This window comes from Centroberyx affinis, unplaced genomic scaffold, assembly GCF_046629955.1.
Source record: "Centroberyx affinis isolate AG114_WGS23_722 - 3 ecotype Tasmania unplaced genomic scaffold, CSIRO-AGI_Caff_v1 ptg000810l_1, whole genome shotgun sequence".
In the NCBI taxonomy this organism is placed as follows: Eukaryota; Metazoa; Chordata; class Actinopteri; order Beryciformes; family Berycidae; genus Centroberyx; species Centroberyx affinis.
Genome location: NW_027279413.1, coordinates 14,835 through 34,531, shown reverse-complemented (window position 1 = coordinate 34,531; position 19,697 = coordinate 14,835). Strand labels below are relative to the sequence as shown.

The 19,697-nt window shown below is 40.9% G+C and overlaps 3 protein-coding genes across 4 annotated transcripts; 1 reads left to right on the top strand and 2 right to left on the bottom strand.

The window, feature by feature from the left end:
- Positions 1 to 949: 949 nt before the first annotated feature.
- On the bottom strand, positions 950 to 4,823 carry cib3 (calcium and integrin binding family member 3). Of its 2 annotated transcripts, XM_071520582.1 has the most exons (6): positions 4,773 to 4,823; positions 4,169 to 4,203; positions 3,625 to 3,736; positions 2,926 to 3,073; positions 1,188 to 1,383; positions 950 to 971 (listed from the first exon to the last, which is right to left on the bottom strand). In XM_071520582.1, exons 1-6 carry the CDS (start codon positions 4,821 to 4,823, stop codon positions 950 to 952), a joined length of 564 nt encoding a protein of 187 aa, XP_071376683.1. The 2 variants fall into 2 exon arrangements, with proteins under 2 accessions (XP_071376683.1, XP_071376684.1); XM_071520583.1 differs by lacking the exons at positions 3,625 to 3,736; positions 4,169 to 4,203.
- A 1,885-nt stretch (positions 4,824 to 6,708) lies between these two features.
- On the top strand, positions 6,709 to 15,654 carry LOC139645012 (excitatory amino acid transporter 1-like). Its single transcript, XM_071520579.1, has 9 exons — positions 6,709 to 6,765; positions 7,282 to 7,515; positions 11,443 to 11,580; positions 12,289 to 12,496; positions 12,645 to 12,687; positions 12,771 to 13,054; positions 13,821 to 14,054; positions 15,011 to 15,205; positions 15,516 to 15,654. The coding sequence occupies exons 2-9, from the start codon at positions 7,317 to 7,319 to the stop codon at positions 15,652 to 15,654; spliced, it is 1,440 nt and encodes a 479-aa protein (XP_071376680.1). The 5' UTR covers positions 6,709 to 6,765; positions 7,282 to 7,316.
- Positions 15,655 to 17,298: 1,644 nt separating this feature from the next.
- Positions 17,299 to 19,463, bottom strand: admp (anti-dorsalizing morphogenic protein). Its single transcript, XM_071520580.1, has 5 exons — positions 19,169 to 19,463; positions 18,930 to 19,066; positions 18,640 to 18,762; positions 18,337 to 18,526; positions 17,299 to 17,723 (listed from the first exon to the last, which is right to left on the bottom strand). Exons 1-5 carry the CDS (start codon positions 19,461 to 19,463, stop codon positions 17,299 to 17,301), a joined length of 1,170 nt encoding a protein of 389 aa, XP_071376681.1.
- Positions 19,464 to 19,697: the final 234 nt, after the last annotated feature.

The following is a 19,697-nucleotide window of genomic DNA, read 5'->3' as shown; positions in this document are numbered from 1 at the left end:
ACAATACGTTTTGGAAAAACAACAAAAAAGCAGTTGTAAATATCACATGGAAAAAAAAAAGAGATCTACTTTAATTGTACTGTACTTTCTAAACCCATATGAAAATGGATCTACAGTTTGTAGATATGTGTACTTTTGATTTAATAAAATAAGATTCTTTAAAAAAAAAAAAAAAAGATGTCAGGTGCCTTATTTTAATACGCTCTCTTTAATGACTGACTGTCAATATGGCCAGAATGATAGAGGAGACTTTTCACTGTCGGTTGACCCCATGGTGCCACAATGGAGCGTGACTGCTTTCATGACACAAATGCCTCTCCCTCCATTGGCCCGCCATGACCCACTGGAATATTCTGGCAGATGTTTCTTTTATAGCCTGGTGTAACTGAGCCCCTCAGATACAAACACAAATCTACTGTTGATGGTCATAGCTAATGAGCCTTGTCCTGATGGATTGGTTGATGCTTCCATCTGATTATAGATTAGCAGCCGCACCAGGATTAGTGTTATTTCAAACTGCTGCAATATAAAACGAAAAGAGAGAAAAAATTCTAAGTGGACTTAAGTGGAGCTTGCAGCTTATCTTAATGTTTGGTCTAATACCCCTAACATTTCATTGCATTTTCAGTCTAAGTTAAACAAACCCGAACTGTTAGTCTCCTGCAATGCTTAAATTAGAAACATGTTTATTCTACTGTTGCACTCATATTAAGTTACTCTGGATCCAAAATGTAAAAATGAAGATGAAACAACGGTTTTTACAGAATACAGCAAAGTCAAAATACACAAAATGTTGGACGTTTCCATGAGAAGAGGCATGCAGAAGATGCCATAGTTGGGCTTCAGTGATGCCTTCAGTTTTCCTCCACTCTCCACACACTCCTCAGTATTATCAGTCCATCCTAAAGTACTGTTCATATTAAGAAATGCACTGTATTGCTTCGTATCCTCATATCCTGATGTGGAAGGTGCTGTGGACAGAAATCAGAATAGTTCTGGTTGATCTCATTTGCAGTCAGCAGTAGAGTCAACATAGGGATAAGTAATAAAGTAGGTAAATGATCTTTAGGTAGCAACCACTGATATATTAATACAAATAAATTATATGTATGTTATCTCTAAATGTATAGGTGGGTTTACCCTCCATATCCCATGGTAGGTGCTGCACCATGCCATGTGAGACCCACCTGAGGAAGTCTGGAGCTCGGACGATCATGTGCTGGAAGTCCTCCAGTGACAGGCGGCCGTCGTTGTCCAGGTCGGCCTCGTCTATCACCTTCTCACACACCATCCTCACCTCGTCCTCCGTCAGCTCGTTACGGGTCAGCTTGTTCAGCGTCTTCTCCAGGTCCGACTTGCAGATGAAGTCGTCATTGTTGAAATCTTGCAGCAAGTGGAAAGAAAGTAGGTGAGTTGTTGGACCAGCAGTTTCCCAGTGTGTGTGTGTGTGTCTGTGTCTGTGTCTGTGTGTGTGTGTCTGTGTGTAGGAATGTCTAGTAATTGAGGCTCTGTGATTGCCATCATATTGGGATATGTTAATGTAATTATCCATTAGGGTTCAACTGATACAGGTTTCTGAATGCTGATACCCATACCTAGATTTTTGTATTGAAGCTGACAACCAATATTTTGTGCTAATATTCAGTATATTCAAATTTGACCATTTAGAAGATAAAGGATTCTTTTATTTCCTCTACAATGTTATTCCTGTCAGGGTGGAAAAGCCTCAGAAACAGCATTTAGACCACCATGGGACACCAAAACTCTCCACTGAAACACAATGAGGAATGAATTTACAAAAAACATTACTGAAAAATTAAATGAATAAATAAAACAGCCAAAGAAAATAACACGCTGTACAGACTGTTCTTATGTTGCTGTGGTCAGGGAGGGACCTCCATCATGTCAGAGGTGTTCGACATGACAATTTCCGATATTTAATAAAATGCCAATATCAGCACATCAGTAATTAAACACATTTGTAAAGCCCTACACATTCACCCAACACACCTAATCCTTCATAAGACAAGTATCCCAGGGATCTTCGTCTTCCTCAGCACAGTGTAACTAAGCTTTTTTTGAATGACGCCTTCCTTGCTTATGCCTTTTCTATATGTCTGAATAATGGATGAAAACTTTCATTGACCCATGACCATGGTTGTGTGTGTGCAACATCTTCATTTGTCAGCATTGCTTAATTAGGGGGACACATGGCGCTGAGCACAAACCAGTCTTTGACAAGCCGTTCGCCTCTATAATGGGCTTGTTAATCATTTATACCATTCCATGCACCTCCCATCATGCTTAAAGCTCTATAACCCCTCGCCATGCTCTCCCGTCCTATGGTTACATGGACTGACCTCCTGTGCACAGAGGATTGATGGATGTAATGTAGCTTGTCCTGGCAGAAGGACTGCTGAGGATGCAATGAAGCTTGATCGAAATCTGCTGCAAATCATGAACGACCTGTAAAGCTGTGCAGTATATTTGGTAGGGAGGGGAATAATTAAACGACTAGTCAGTTTATCACTGGTCGATGCACTAGTTGATAATAACAATACTAGTCAGTTTGTACCCTAAATTTAACCTATATACTGTGTTGTCATTGTAAAATACAAGATTTCCGTGGTTCATCAGTATAAATGAAAATGTGCAACTCATATTGTATATTTATTAAACTTACTGGGGAAAATATGAGGTCATCATTGGTCAACTGGTTTGTACAAGGGGTTATGTGGGGGGTTGTTTTGCACACAATTAGTGCCTTCAATCAGGTCTGAATTTTGCATCATTATATTATTTACACTATTAAGTGAGTTGCTTAAGTTCAGGTTAAAAACAGTGACAGTAGTGGAGGTTCCCATCCCTAATATGTTTTTTTTTAAAGCACTGCTTCAGGTACTCATGGATGTGAAGATGTGTTACCGTAGATTTTAAAGGCGTAGTAGGCCTTCAGGTCACGCGGGGCCATCTCACTCAGGACTGAAAACATGTCCAGGAAGTCGTCCAGTGTCATGTTTCCCTCTCCATCCTCAGAGAAAACCTCAGCAATCCTCTGACGGAACGGGTTGTCCTGGACAGCAGGGAAACCACCACATCTGTGACAGCCTGACAAGTCTGAGCAGTTCATCATAAGCAGCCATGAATTGGTAGTTGTATAGTTAGGGATTGAGTGTGTGGCTCTTAGGTTGCATTCTGGCTTATGATATTATGTGTTTTCATTTCATTTATGCATCACGTTGTTGTCTAATTTGTGTTTTTCTGTGTGGGGAAAGCAGAGTGTAGCAGCTGCTTCATGTAGTGGCTAACAGGAATCCAAATAAAGTATAAAAGTGTCCCAATTTGGACGATTATACAGCATAATATTGACAGTCACTCTCCCTTTCCCAGCAGACGTCAGTGTTAACACACGTGTTTACCTTGCTGTCACTGTGTAAAGAGGCACATAATTGACCCAATCCCACCAAGTGTGCCCTATGCGACCCACCAGCTTTCTTCCAAGTTTAAAGGAGTCAGGTAACATATAACCTTTCAAAGACTTCTGTCGATTAGTTGGCCATTAATTATGGATCGGCAACACAGGGAGAGCGGGTCTGCAGGGTGTGTGTGGGCCAGCGGGTCTACCTTCAGCTCTGGCATGCTGCCAATCAGCTCATATGGTAACTTCACATCTGGCTGGCTGGTGTAGTCAAGAGGAACGAGCTGCGGTGCCAAATCCCGATAGCGGTAGAACAGTCTAGGTTAGGAAAGGTTTAAAAAATTTACTTTCAGTATTGAATTACTAGATATCTTCTATATTATTATATATTTGTTTATTTAAGAGGGGCAGCTGGCAGTCAACTAACCCCCTAAGTTAGAAAACTGCCACCATTCAACTGCAGTCCCTATTAATCTCTATCCTATTTAGATTAAACAGGGAAAAATTAGATAAATCGCCACAGGTGAAGTTCTCAAATGCAAGCCATTGATCTCATTATCATTTAATCTCAATAGTAGCCTAACCCACAGTCAGTTTGGTCTCCCAGTACTCATAATTTACAATTACATACAGTATGGCATGGTGCAGAACAGAACAAATTTCAGGCAGGTGTGTTAGAGTAACAACGATTGAGAAATAATAAGAATTAGTCCCATTTTATTATCAATTTAAACAAAATAATGAGCTCACCTGAGAATTTCTTTTCTTGTAAAATATGTACAATCCTGCAAATACAATCAGATCATGGTAACAATGTGCAATATACAATATGTCATAAAATATAATCGGATACAATTGTTATGAAATTATCTGTTTTATGTCTGCATTGTTTATGTATGTATTTATGTAAACAAATAGTCCTATCCAGGCATTTACAGATTAAAAAAAATAAATGTGCATTCCTTCATGCCTCTGAGCCTCTGAGGTGTTAATTGTCAAACCTTTAAAGACAGGCCAATTCAGAACCGGCTCAGATCTTCAAAAGAAACTGTGGCAAATAAAGCTACAGAAGCTATATCAACAAAACCACCAGGCTTTGACTCGTTTGATCTGAATCTGTTATCTCAGACATCACAAGCATCTGGATCTACTCTATTTTCTTAGCAAACAGATGAGCCATTAAGAGAAGTTTAACAAGTGTGTCGGTGCCTCTATTGTGTATTTAACCAAAAATTTAGGTCGTTTTGTGAAAGATAAGCACCATAGTAAACAAGTGAAGCAGTTTCAGCAAACCGGTTTCTCTTTTGAGAACAATAGGCGAACAAAGTGAAAGTTCAAAGGGAGTGATACTGACCTGGTAGGCATCTAGCTGCTGTGCTGTGAAGATTGTCTGTTTATTCCCCATGTCTGAGCATGCAGACAACAAGCCTCAGGTCCATCGCTGCTCCAGCATCGAATGCTTTTGAGGGCTGGTGGATATGTCAGATATGAAATACTGGGACAAAAGGAGGCCAGAGCCAAAGAGGAGATCAGGTGTCGGGCTGCCACGGGGCCCTTTGGTTCCCCATTATAATGGCAGCATTTCATCGTTTTCTCCAATGTGAATAGCAGCCCCTTTGACAATGAACAAGGGCTGCCGTCCAGCATCATGCCAAGTGGTATCAACCCCCTTAGTGCCACTCTATGGCCAACGCCTCGCTCGCTACTCAGGTTACACTCTTTAGAGCCAGGGTTTTGTAGTGGGCAAATAGACTTTTTGATGGGAGACAGGCATTGTATTAGCTGAGAACTTGATTGTTGAATATTTACCTGGTTATAGGTCAGATAGATAATACCGTTATTTGCAAATGGCTTCACTAGCAGCACATGCAGAACAACCAGTACTGACAACCATGTTTTGAAGCAACCAACATAAAACCATGCCATTTTTTTTATTTTTTTTATTTTTTTATTTAGCACAAAAGAGTAGTTCAAACTAAATATCCATAATGTATACCAACATCATTAAGAGCATGTGCAAGGAAGACCAAAGAAACCCCTAGGGGCTTGTGGAGTGTCTCCCTTAATGCCAATCATAAATAATTACAATATAGTGTGATAAAATCCAAAAAAAAGTTTAGAAAGAACAAAACAATATAAACCATACAATAGATAAATTAATACTATTAAATAAATCGGGGGGAAAAGTGGAAAATAAGTAAAGGAATATTGAAAGAGAACGAAAAGAAAAGAAGAAAAAACAGAGTAAAGGGATAAAGAAACAAAACAAAACAAAACAAAAAGGAAAGGAGTAGTTAACATGAAGTGATTATACCAAAAAAAGTGACAGCAGTATGATCACCTCAATAAACATGATGATTGTGAAATAAATACTGTTTGACAGCTTTTTTGAACAGATTGGGTGTGAGATCAAAGAAATGCGGGGGGAGTTGATTGAAAACTTTGGCTCCTCTAAAATGAAGACTAAACTGAGACATGTATGTTCGAGTAAGAGGCAACAAAAGTTATCTCTTACATCTTGTATTGTATTGTAGAGGGAAGCTCATGATGAATTGCTTTGAAGACAAACTGTGCTGTGAGGAGGAAGTTTACTTGAAAGATGCTGAGTATAGATAATTTCTTAAAGAGAGGTTGGGAATGAGCTAAGTAAGGTGCATGTGAAATGATTCGAACACAACATTTTTGAAGAAGATAGATACGATTCAACTTGGTAGGATGGGTGCTAGCCCAAATGACGTTGCAATAATTAATGTAAGGATAAATCATAGAGTAGTACAACATCTGAGTGTTTTTTTTGTCCAAACAATAACGAACTTTACTTAAGATACCAGTATTTTTGGCAATTTTGGATGAAATATCTTTAATATGGGGTTTCCAGCACAGTTGGTCATCAATTAATATGCCTAAGAATCTAGAGGATGAGGTTAAAGAAATGATGTTATTGTCAATCATCACTTCTACGTCTTTAACACTCATTTTATTTTTTCTATTATTAAATATTAAAAAGTAGTTTTTTTTTAAATTCAAGGACAATTTATTCGTTTTGAACCATACTAAATTAACGCAGCCACATGAATTAATCAACAATCATTGTACTGACATTCCAAGTTGACATTCTTTTTCACCATGTTATTATACCTGGCATGAGCAACCAAGATGGCTCAGGATCAAATGATACAGACAGAATAGAACAAACCGGTTTTATCCCGGAAATAGCAACAGCTTTTTTTTTTTACCTCTAAATGGACAGTATGGAAACAGATTTATCATTTAACAGCTTAACAGCTAACAGCATATCCTGTCCAGGAAGCAAGAGGGACAACTGCAACATTCCTACTCTTTCAAAGGTTTGCATCCATTCTTTCTTTACCGTAGTCAATGTTCTTCATGCGTGAGGACTGTTGGTAGAATAGTACTATAAAGGTGATTGCACTTTTTCCATCAGGACCCCTTACATAGTGGAACGCCTGAAGAACGCATGCTTGTAATGTAGGCTGTAATTCTGTATCTTTTCAGTCACTTCTTAAAATGCACTTGCTTCCTGTAATGTTATTGAGTTTACCCATTTTTAAATCTTTTTATTTTAACTAATTTGTCTTTTGAATGTATTTTCCAGTTTTTAGCTCAGTATATTTTATTCTTTTTAAGCCCTTTTGGCCCATAACTGCTACATCATTATCATTGTCATTATTATTATTACTATTAAATGCAGAATATTCACTAATGTATTGACATGACTAAATTGCCATTTTTTCCTCTGCAAATGAACTTTGAATCTCCTAAGTTTTATGGATACTTTCAGTGTCTTTGGTATATTTTCTTAATGCCTATATGAGACCAAAACACTTTCTTCCTTTCTGTAGTTCTGCAGCCTGTACCGGTCATATAGGGACTTATTATGAAAGAAATGCCAGCCAGCTCTGAGGAGTTGTCTGAGATGGTGGACTTGGAGAATAAGGATGAACAGGAAACCCTGACGGACAGCGAAACACCACAGAACTCAGGTTGCAAACCGTCGTCCCAGAATCCATCTAAAATCAAAGCTTTTCTCAGGAGAAATGCTTTTATTGTTTTCACTCTGGCTTCTGTTGTACTAGGTAAGTGATATTTATGAAATGCTGTGAGTTTACTTACTTTACTTACTACGAATTTCTATGTCTATGCACATTTCTATGTCTAAGTCTAAGTTTAATGATGCATCATTGGAGAGGAACAACATGAACATGAACGTGACCCTGAGAAGGCCCTGAGAACTACCCTGAGACGGTACATCTGGTTATATGTCCCTAAGGCTTGGCCTTGGTCAACAGATGTAGCCTACAATACAACATTCCTCCCTAATTAACATTTTCAACACAAAATCAATCGGAGCCATACAGAAGTAGCCAATGTGATAAATAGTATGCACATATATAACATAATCAAAAACAAATGCAAGATCAGCAACATACCCATAACAAACAACAGGAGGGAATATCATTTGACTGACCTACCCAGTATATCCTATGGCATTAATGGAGTCAGAACAGTGACTGTAGTATTTGGCATTGAAAGTTGGAATAAAATTTGGCATTGTATTTGGAATTGGGGAAAAAATGGCATTGAAAAACAGGACATTGGCATTGAAAACAAAAAATTAACAAAAACAAAAACATTGCCGTTGAAAAACTGTAAGTATGAATGAAACGAAGTATGAATGCTGACTACCAGAAGCTGACCGTAAAAAGGAGAATGCAGGCTTGTTTCTCAGTCAATCTCCGCAAACAAGAATGCCAGAATTCTTCTTCTTGTGCAAGCCTAAAATCTAATCTAAAATCTAATCATCTAATCTGCATATTTTGAAGTATTAATGCTGACTACCAGAAGCTGACCGTAAAAAGGAGAATGCAGGCTTGTTTCTCAGTCAATCTCCGCAAACAAGAATGCCAGCATTCTTCTTCTTGTGCAAGCCTAAAATCTAATCTAAAATCTAATCATCTAATCTGCATATTTTGAAGTATGAATGCAGAATAGCAGAAGCTGACCGTAAAAAGAAGAATGCAGGTTTGTTTCTGTGCCAAAGTCAAAGTGTTTTTATTTATCAAATGTACAGTATAACACAAGGTCATTCTGAACAATGAAATTCTTAGGACAGTGGCAAGCAACAACTACGTAGTAGGCATAAAAAAGAAATATATCAAATATTAAATTGTTAAAAACAGTCAGAAATAAAGACAAGAATAACAAAAATATACAAAGTAGAAGAACATTAACAGCAGTTCTAGAGCTAGTAAAGATGGCAATATGGACAGTAAGAATAGGAGTAATAAATATTATAAATATACAGTGTAGGAGTGCCAATGGATATGTACAACAATTTTTGGTGTTGTACATTTAATGAACATAGGAAGTGTCTAGCATACATTGGTGATCATGTGATCAAAGTGATCACTGAGATTAGTGTGGCTGGTTGAGAAGCCTGATGGCCTGGGGGAAAAAACAGTTTGTGAGTCTGGTAGTCCGTGCCTGGATGCTCCGGTAACGTCTACCAGACAGCAGCAGCAAGAACAGTCCATAGCCTGGATGGCCGTAGTCTTTTATGATTATCCGTGCTTTCCTGAGGCATCGTATATTGTATATGCTTTGCACGGAGGGGAGGTGGCAGCCAATGATGCACTCCGCTGTCTTCACCACCCTCTGGAGGGCCTTACGATCAGCAGCCGAGCAGCTGCCGTACCAGGTAGTAATGCAACCAGTGAGAATGCTCTCAATAGTGCACCTGTAGAAATTAGTGAGAGTTTTGACAGACATTCCAAACGTCTTGAGTCTCCTCAGGAAGTATAGGCGCTTATGGGCAGTTTTTACTGCCGTGTCCGATTGCCTGGACCAGGAGAGGTCATCACTGATGAACACACCGAGGAACTTGAAGCAGGAGACTCTCTCCACTTCAGCTCCATCGATGTGAATGGGGTCGTGACCTCCCCCCTGTCGCTTCCTGAAGTCCACGATCATTTCCTTAGTCTTGCAGATGTTGAGAGAGAGGTTGTTGTCCTGGCACCATGTTGTCAAGGCGCTGACCTCCTCTCTGTAGGTGGTCTCATCGTTGTTGGAGATGAGACCCAGGATGGTGGTGTCATCTGCAAACTTAAGGATGGCGTTGGAGCTGCGCGTGGCCACACAGTCATGCATGAACAGGGCGTACAGTAGGGGACTGAGTATGCAGCCTCCGGTGCTCAGGGTCAGTACAGAGGAGGAGAGGTTACCCATTCTCACCACCTGGGGTCTGCCCGTCAGGAAGTCCAGGATCCAGTTGCAAAGGGAGGTGTTAAGACCCAGGATCCTGAGCTTGGGAGTGAGCTTAGCGGGCACAATTGTGTTGAATGACATCAACACAATGTCAGTCAACCTCCGCAAACAAGAATACCAGCATTCTTCTTCTTGTGTCAGCCTAAAATCTAATCTAAAATCTAATCATCTAATCTGCATATTTTGAAGTATTAATGCTGACTACCAGAAGATGATCGTAAAAAGTAGAATGCAGGCTTATTTCTCAGTCAACCTCCGCAAACAAGAATGCCAGCATTCTTCTTCTTGTGCCAGCCTCCACCTGTCAGTGGCAGCAGGTGAGGCTGGGGAAAATCACATCCAGCACCCGGACAATCAGCACTGGCGCCCCCCAGGGATGTGTGCTCTCCCCTCTGCTCTTCTCCCTCTACACAAACGACTGCACCTCAGGAGACCCATCTGTCAAACTCCTGAAGTTTGCAGACGACACAACGGTCATCAGCCTCATCCGAGACGGTGACGAGTCTGCATACAGACGGGAGGTTGATCAGCTGGCCCTCTGGTGTGGTCATAACAACCTGGAGCTGAACAAGCTCAAAACTGTGGAGATGACAGTGGACTTCAGGAGGAGCCCCCCAACACTGCCCCCCCTCACGATACTCAACAGCACCATGTCTGCTGTGGAAACCTTCAGGTTTCTGGGATCCACAATCACCCAGGACCTAAAGTGGGCGTCCAACATAGACACACTCATCAAAACGGCCCAGCAGAGGATGTACTTCCTACGCCAGCTCAGGAAGTTCAACCTTCCTCAGGAGCTGCTGATCCAGTTCTACTGTGCAATAATCCAGTCTGTTCTCTGCACATCCATCACTGTCTGGTTTGGATCGGCCACCAAACAGGACAGGAACAGACTACAAAGGACAGTCAGGACTGCAGAAAAAATCATTGGTGCCAACCTGCCCTCCATTCAGGACTTATACATCTCCAGAGTCAGGAAGTGGGCAGGAAAGATCACTGCAGACCCATCACACCCTGGACACAACCTGTTCCAACTCCTCCCCTCTGGTAGGCGCTACAGAACACTGTACGCCAAAACAACCAGACACAAGAACAATTTCTTCCCACAGGCCATCACTCTAATGAACACTTAAATCAGGCATACAGTGACAGAAACTATCCCTGTGCAATAAACCTGTAACACCTACCTCATGTATATAATTAATTATATAATTATATAATTATAATCAGCATTCTTCCCAAACCCAACCCCTCACCTCACCAGAAGAAGGAAACTGTAATTGAAAAAAAAAACTTTGAACGAAAAAAAAAAAAGATGTGAGTGCATGGTCAAAAAATGAGAAAGTGTGTTACATTCAGTTTTTATTTGTTGATGCCAATGTTTTATTTTTAAATAAAAAAAAATTCAATGCCAAGAGTGTTTTTTTTCTGTTTCAATAAATACTATTTTCAATGATGTTTTTTTTCAGTTCAATTTTTGTTTTCAATATGGTGCTTGATTTTATATACCTGTCGCCAGTGGGTGTGGCTGAAATAGCAGAATCTATTTGTAGTTGTACATGTAGGCCATGTAGTGTATGTGTATTTCTATTTCCATGTCTATGTCTATGTATATTTCTATGTCTATGTATTGTATATTGCATTGCAGATACAACCACAAAGACATACTGTTTTGTATTTGCAGCAGTATTTAACTAATGTCACTTATATGTCCCTCTGTCTTTCTGTTTTTCTCCAAGGGGTTGGCCTGGGCTTTGCTCTGCGCTCCAGTAACATGACGGCCAGGGACATTGAATATTTCTCCTTTCCTGGAGAGCTGCTCATCAGAATGCTGCAGATGTTGGTGCTGCCTCTCATTGTCTCCAGTTTGGTTTCAGGTTAGACCCAAATGGAAATATACTCATATACTTATTGGGAAAAAATTACCACACATTTGTCATTTGGTGGACTAAATCTACAGTAAAGCACCTTACAGCTAGCCTGCTGTCCAGCCCCCTATGAATCGCAGTCAATTCGAAGAGTGCTGAAGACTGCGATTCACAGGGGCTGGACACCAGGCTACCTTACAGCACCATGAGTGCACACACTTTTTGGCCCAGGTGGCCCAAGTGGGAATCACAGCCGTAAACCTGACTCTACCCATTGTGCTATACTGTATAGGACCAGGGGTTATTATAGTTTGGGATTTTTCATTAATTTTCATTTTTATATAGTTTTCAGTTTTAGTTTTCAGTTCTAGGTTTTGTAGTTTTAGGGGGTTTAAAAGTATGATGATTGAAATTCAGAACAGGTATTTTGTATATGTTTGCAACCGGTATTAAATAATAACTTAATTATTATATTATTAATGATAATAGTAATAATAATTTTATTTACATTATTTTTTTCAATTAGTGTTCAGTAAAAATTGCCAAAAACTTCACAGCGATGTTTTTTACACCTTTTGTCTTAGCTAAAGTTTTAGTGTAATAACCTTAGGATTCAATCCACATACCGCACTCAAATCAACTCAATCACAAACACTGTCAGTTTTACATGCTGTACAAATTGTACATTCATCCGTTACAACCTCACTTTACTTCCAGGTATGTCATCTCTGGACAGTAGAACTTCAGGGAAAATCGGGCTCCGGGCCATTAGTTATTACATTGGGACCACCGTCATCGCTGTCTTCACCGGCATCGTCCTGGTGGTTCTTATCCAGCCGGGGAAAAGCAGCAGAGACGCCTCGGTGTCCTCTGCTGGTAATGTGGAGGCTCCACCAACTCTGGATTCCTTTCTGGATCTGATCAGGTACGCATCAAATGCTTTCAAGGACCTTGTAGAGTCTTCCTGAGGCAGTTTTCCTCTATAAAATTTAGAGGCGTCGTATAATGGCATATTAAGGCAATTAATCATCAACATCCAATCTGAGGTAAACATCTGTCTTTTTGCTTTGTAGAAACATGTTCCCTTCAAATTTGGTGAGAGCTTGTTTCCAACAGGTAAGATCCGCCTTTGCTGTGTTTTCTTTTTGTATTTACACTGTGTTATGCTCAGATGTGTGAACTGTCTATCTTTTGTCCAGTATAAAACAGTTTATTCCAAGAACGATTCAGTGGCAAAGCGTCTTGGTGTGGGCACTAAAACCAGTGAGGTCACTGCATCACCCAACTCCACCAATGGGACCCTCAAAGATGACATGGTGCCGGTGCCAGGCTCTTCAGAAGGGGCCAATATCTTGGGTCTGATGGTGTTCTTCTGCAGCTTTGGCCTCACTCTGGGCCGCATGGAGACTCGGGGAAAACCACTGAGGGATTTCTTTGACTGCCTGAATGAAGTCATGATGCGTATGGTCAGAATTATCCTCTGGTAAGAATGGGAAGCTAAAATCAAATTATGAAGAAAATGAATTGATTATTGCTGTCATCTTTTTGTTCATCATATGTCCAGGGACTACAGATGAGTGGTAGCCAACTCTGGTGCTTTCACAGCCGTGTAAACTAAACTAAACTAAACTAAACTAAACTAAACTAAACTAAACTAAACTAAACTAAACTAAACTAAACTAGTGAACACATACAATTCACGCAACCAGTTCCATTTAAATTAGACTAGTGGAGTAGCACTCATGGGCTTTCAAAGTTTGAAATTCTGACCCTTAATTATAGCACCCCCATCAGGCCAATCAGTGTATTTTTTTTTATGTCATTACACAGTGCCAAAACACGTTGTCCCTCCAAGTTTCATCAACATCAGACCAGTAGTGTATGAGATATCACATTTTGAGTTTAAAATTTTTAATTATTTAATTATAGCACCCCCATTCGACCAATCAGTGTAATCTTTTAGTCAGTGGAACACAGTGCAAAGATGCATAATTCCTCTAAGTTTCGTCAAAATCAGACCAGTGGTGTGTGAGATATCACCAGAAATATAATATTTGACACATGGACACTTTATGAATTATGCAAAAAAGTTTTGCTAGCTGTGAATTCTCATGAGAAAACATTGAAACATAAACTTCACAGTCAGGAACATACGATATACAGGCCCTTCATAGCTAATACTCCTTGTCTCCCCCTACAGTTTGTCTCTCTCAACAGCTCTTCTGCTGTATCTCATCTGTATCCCACAGGTATTCCCCGGTGGCAATCATCTTCCTGATCGCAGGGCAGATTGTGGTGATGAAAGCGATCAGGGAGGTTGGTCGCCAGCTGGCCATGTACATGCTCTGTGTGTTCGCCGGCCTGACAATCCACAGCCTCTTCACCCTTCCTCTCTTCTACGTCATTGTCACGCATAAGAATCCCTACAGGTTTATGGCTGGTCTGACCCAGGCTCTCGTCACTGCCTTCGGGACCGCATCCAGGTGAGCTGGAGTGTTTATGTCAAACATTACACACTGCAGAAGCTTGAATAAAGATGATGTGACAGGTTATTCATTCTCTTTTCATTCCCCCCCCCCCGAACAGGCAGGTCAGAGGTCAGGGTCAGCCACACGACATGTGTTGAAAGACACATTAGCCGCGTAAATGCTTGGTGTCATGGAGGCTTTGAACCCAGGTTCTCCGGTTCAAGGACAGTCTCCGTCCTCGCTAGATCACTTTGCTGCTCCCAAAGTCAGTGTGGCAGCTTGACTCGCTGCGGATGACCTACTGTTGTCTGAAATATTTCACTAGATCTTTTATTTTGAAGGGACAGATCAGATTTTTGAGAAGTCTGTCTGATTTATCACAAACGACATGCTGTTTCAGTTTATCCAAAAAAGCACTTGCACCAGTAGTTTTTTTTTAGATGCTAGGTGCAGAAACTTGTCATGTAGCACCTTCTAAACAGCTTCCCACTTGTTTCACAATAGAGTTAACCATAGAGGAGTATAAAAATGATTGAAATTACTTAAATATATTGTTTCATAGATTTGGTTTTAGCCCAAGTGGCATGCTGTAGTGTTGCTAACAAGCGGTCTTAAGGTCATGATCAGATAGACTTTTTTCTCCTGCTAACACACAGTGCAGCTAACAGAGATAACAACAGCTCAAAGGAGCGTTACATCCAGGTTACATCATGCTTGTTGCTATGCAACACAAAGTTTCATCCAAAACCTGAGGTGGTGCATAGTTTGGGGGAGATGCGTAACTGAACCATTGAAATCAAAACATTTAAAATAACTGGAAAAAAGAAGCGCAGGCCTGTTCAAAAAAGCATCCTATGTGATCACAGCCTATAACTCGCTCCCTAACACCAAAATATGAGTTGAAGTGCATATACGTACTTTAATATTTACTTTGAACTTACTTAACTTTATATTATTGTTTTCTTTTTCAGCTCTGCGACCCTACCTGTGAGTTTCCGCTGCCTGGAGGAGAATCACAACATGGACAAACGGGTGACGCGCTTCATGCTGCCTATAGGAGCCACCATCAGCATGGATGGCACTGCTCTCTATGAGGCAGTGGCTGCTATATTTATCGCCCAGTTTAATGATATGGACCTTACCCTGGGTCAAATCATCATCATCAGGTATTATCAAATGGAGACTTACACAGTTCTATAAGCTTTGGAAATCCATGTTTGATGAGCTTAGGCTGGCAAAATCACTCCTTCGCTAATTCAAAAAACATTTTACAGACAGAATGTTCTTGTTGTATTTGCGTGTTTGACTCTGTTTTTGATTCATGTCCACTGGATTTTTATTTTGTCTTACTGACTTTTCTTTACATTATCTTATCGTTTGTCAAGCACTTTGAATAATTCTTTGTACCTCTTAACTACAACACAATTCAACATTATTTCATCCACTTTTGACTTTTGTCATGTTGTTCCTCTGCAGTATTACTGCCACAGCTACAAGTATCGGTGCTGCGAGTATCCCACAGTCTGGCCTGGTAACCGTGGTGATTGTGTTGACATCAGTTGGACTGCCAACTGAAGACATGGCGTTGATCATAGCTGTGGATTGGATGCTGTAAGTGTGTGTGTGTATGTTTGTGTGTTGTCAGGGTTGGGAGTAACCAATTATATGTAATGTGATTACGGTAAAATGATTACGAAAAATGGTCATTCTAATTACAGCCTGAAAAAAGTACAACAATGTAGATTACTGATACTTTTACAAAATGCATGATTACTTGTTGGATTACTTGAATCCGTGCTTAAAAGCAAAGACAGTGCTGATTGAAATAATCAACACTACAACTTACTGGTTGTAGTTGAAACTTAATTAGTCTATAAATTGCAAGTGTTATCCTTTCAATTTTGGAGGCAAAGTAATCTAAAACTAACTGAAAGTAATCAAATTACATTACTGAGTTCCATAATCCACTGAATTGTGTTACTATTTCCAATTTTAACATGGTCAACCCTCACCCTAACCTGCTCTGTCACATATTGCATTTTGAAATCATCCCAAACTTGTGTGTGGTTATGATCAAGTCATGCTGATATCAAGTTCCTAACCGCAGGACGTCCTGCATGTTTGTCGATAGGGATCGTTTCAGGACCGCCATCAACGTGTTAGGTGACTGCATCGGTGTGGCCGTCGTGCAGCATCTCTCCAGACACGAGCTGCAGCGCTCTCGCCCTAAAGAAGAATCATTGGACAAAGAAAATGAAGTAAAACCTTAAGGTTGAGAGACTTCTAGACATTCTGTACCAAGTTGCATCCTTGATGGATGTTCTATCAGAATCCAAATCATAGTCAGAATCAGTTCATTTGCCAAATACAGTAAATGTTCAGGAATTTGTCTTGGTGGTGTTGATGCAGATGTAGAGAGTCTACATAACAACACATCATGTATTGACACGCATGATACAAGGACATGTAACTTTTTGAAACTGCTATCAGAAATTCACATATTGGAATGAAGAGTAGAGTCTTATGTGCAAAACTAAAAAGGTTGTCTTGGTTACATTACATGATTCAGCAAAGCTGCCTTCATCAGTGGTGTGTCAGTAAAAGTTAGAAAGCATTTGACACCCATTAGATCCAATCAACTTCAGGTACGGCTCAAAAAGGCAAGAGGTATATTTTCTTAGGGTTAGGGTTAGAAATAATCAGACTTATTCAGGAAAATTCAACAACATATGGGTTATTGTTGAAAACATCTAATGTAAATGTTGTGATTTTTTTTTACTATACTCTTACTTATATACTTACTATACTTGTTGACTTTATATTTTTTTGCTTATTGTACAATTTTGATGATTTAATATTCAAATATGTTGTCATAGTCAATGATAATTCAGATTACACATCAAAAATGATAATAAAGTGATACCTTTTGTATCAAAAAAGGTTTTGGAATAAATTCACTGTATTTCTTTCCAGCATTTATTCTGATTTTATAATAGTTTACAACAGAAAACATAAAATATACACATTTACATCTTTCACAGGATATCACTTCCTTCACTGCCATATATTATAATTTATGATTATTTACATATATTACAATGCCACGTGTTTGACTCAGCACATTACTCATTTGTTGCAATTGAGTGTAAAAGGGCAGCTGGCTGTCTATGTGCCAAAACCAGACTGATGACTTGTTTACGTTGTAGTTTTCAACACACATCTGTGCAGCCGGACACCAGTGGCTAGTGGGGAGCTGTCCTCAGTGGCAGCCACAGCTTCCTGCCACCATGTCGTCATACTGCTTCAGCACCACGTTCTCATCGTCATCGAAGTAGAGCAGGTTGATGGAGAAGAGCTTGTCGGGCACGCAGCACGGCGTCTCGATGCCTTTGGTCAGCTTCAGGGCGTTGATGATGGACTGGACGGTGGCGTGGTTGGTCGGCCTCATGTTCTGGCCCAGGGGGAAGGGGCAGGAGCCCTTGCAGTGGTAGGCGTTGTAACCGCGCGGAGACACGATCCAGCCCGACCAGCCGATCTCCTCAAAGTCCACGTAGAGCGGCAGGCGCTGGCAGGGCAGCGACACGCCGTCCTCCTCGCTGTAGTCCAGGGAGCGGGCGCTGCGGGAGGCAGCACCTGCCATGGGGAGCTGGGGCAGGCTGGGAGAGGCTGGGGTGTCATTTAGGTCTGGTGGAGGAGAGGAGAGGTTTTGGTTAGGACACATAATATATAGTATATTTGAATAGAGCTTGGGGCCCAGACACAACTATATCAGGGCCCATAGTGCTGGAGGGCCCCTCTAAGAGTAATCTCCCCTAATGTACAGTTTATACAGTTATTAACATTACTCTATACAGTCAGTTATTGTATATTTATAAATATTTCATATTTTTTCTTCAAACAGCTCTGGTTTTGAAAAAGGGTTTGGTTGAAATGTACATAACTGAAACCAAATAAATTCCTCAAAAATATGATACAGCAACTTTTGTGTCACCTGAGACAAAATGGAGCAAAAATTGGACTTGATCAGTAAATGAGTATGTGGAGGTGTGTTTGAGTTGTGGATGAGTAGACACAGATGTTTGCCAGAGATGGAATAACGGTGCTGTGGGGACAAGAGGAAAGTGGAGGGGGGTCCAGAGTCACCTCTTGTGCACAGGACCCATAATTCCTAGCTATGGCCCTGCTTATAGGCAGAAGGACCCTAAACATCCCTGCACTTGGGCCCCTCATGACTTTGCTCTACCAGTGAACAGATCCTATGGTTACAGTGGCAAGACAATAACAGTTCATGTCTTACCTTTGCTTTCAAGAGTAGCAGAGCGGCGGCCATCGTCAGTGAAGAGGACCAACATGGGCTGCTTGCTCTGGTGGTGGTTGCGGCCTGAAGCAAAGCGGACCACTTTCATGTCCATCTGGCTTCCTCCCAGGGTCCGAACCACCACCTGGAGCCCCACGTTACTGCCTTCATCTGCCATCCAGGAGCGAACCTTTGTGGAAAAAAAGTTCACGTTGGTCAGTTAAGACACAGAATTCATTCAGTAAACCTTCAGTATTTACTTGCAGCAGTTAATGCAGACCTTAAAGAGCAGCGGATACTTACTGCTTGTGTAATGGTGAACACCTCCCACCCAGTAGAGTGGATAGGGATCAGTCGAGAAGACAGCAACTTCTTCTCCTGTGTACTGTTGGTTTTGCTGGTATCAAGCAACTGATAAACACTGACCTGGATGAAAGAGAATTGATGTGTTCAACATTAGTAACATGCCAACACTTGAAGTGAAAGTTGTACTAGAGTAGAATCATTGTCTTTCATTTGATCCTTCAAATACCTGACATAAATTATGATCTTTGAGATTAGAGCATATTAATTTTATTCTACAGTTCACATACCTGGCAGAAATGATGTCTGTTGAATGTCACTGATGCCTGAGGTCGCAACTTGAAGAGATGCAGCTCTGCAGTGAGGATCTTCTCAGTTCTGGCTACCGTGGACAAATTGAACCTGAACTCAACCTGTTCACTGCGCACTGAAAAGGAAGTTACATCATTAGAAACCAGAACAAACCTCTGTCTAATTTACCGCGCAGAGCAGCCAACTGCAAGCGGATTTATGCACGAGCGGATCTTACGTTTGTCAAAGAAGCTGCGGACGGTGTTCCCCTCCAGAAGATAGGGGTCCTTGGTCACGCCGTCCACATCAGCAACCGTGTTGTACAGATCAAGCATGTACTGAGGCGGCTGCTTGTGGCCTCGGGTGAGAGGGGGGTCCTCCATCCCAAAAACCTCCAGAAGTCTCTTGATGGCCGCTGACCGGACTTCTTCTGACTCGTTCTCTGCGGTGAAGTGGTTCTCCAAATAGTTGAGAGAAGGCCGTGCAGCGGCGGTGCACACTAAAGTGGCAAAGGTAATCACAAACAGTAACATCTCGGAAATAGTGCGCGCAATAGTAGTTTCCTGGTGCATCGATGTCCCCGAACCTCACAGCCGGCAACTTGGAGTTGGAGTGACTGCAGGCTCCTGGAAGCTCCACTTTTTATATCAAATGCTGCCGTTCAGTTTACAGTGTCCCCAAAGCCTTGGTAAACAGCAATAAAGATGCTATTTGGTCGCAAATGTAAATCACCAATCAGCGAATGTAAAGGGAGGCTAATGGCGTTG

Coding starts and splice junctions, on each gene's coding strand:
- cib3 (XM_071520582.1), bottom strand. CDS start 4,823: ATGGGGAATAAACAGACAATCTTCACAGCACAGCAGCTAGATGCCTAC. Junction 4,204..4,772: donor AGCAGCTAGATGCCTACCAG/GTCAGTATCACT, acceptor TTGTATTTGCAG/GATTGTACATATTTTACAAG. Junction 3,737..4,168: donor ACAAGAAAAGAAATTCTCAG/GTGAGCTCATTA, acceptor TTCCTAACCTAG/ACTGTTCTACCGCTATCGGG.
- LOC139645012 (XM_071520579.1), top strand. CDS start 7,317: ATGAAAGAAATGCCAGCCAGCTCTGAGGAGTTGTCTGAGATGGTGGAC. Junction 11,581..12,288: donor TGTCTCCAGTTTGGTTTCAG/GTTAGACCCAAA, acceptor CTTTACTTCCAG/GTATGTCATCTCTGGACAGT. Junction 12,497..12,644: donor TCCTTTCTGGATCTGATCAG/GTACGCATCAAA, acceptor TTTGCTTTGTAG/AAACATGTTCCCTTCAAATT.
- admp (XM_071520580.1), bottom strand. CDS start 19,463: ATGTTACTGTTTGTGATTACCTTTGCCACTTTAGTGTGCACCGCCGCT. Junction 18,527..18,639: donor TGTTCACCATTACACAAGCA/GTAAGTATCCGC, acceptor TTTTCCACAAAG/GTTCGCTCCTGGATGGCAGA. Junction 17,724..18,336: donor TGCTACTCTTGAAAGCAAAG/GTAAGACATGAA, acceptor CTCCTCCACCAG/ACCTAAATGACACCCCAGCC.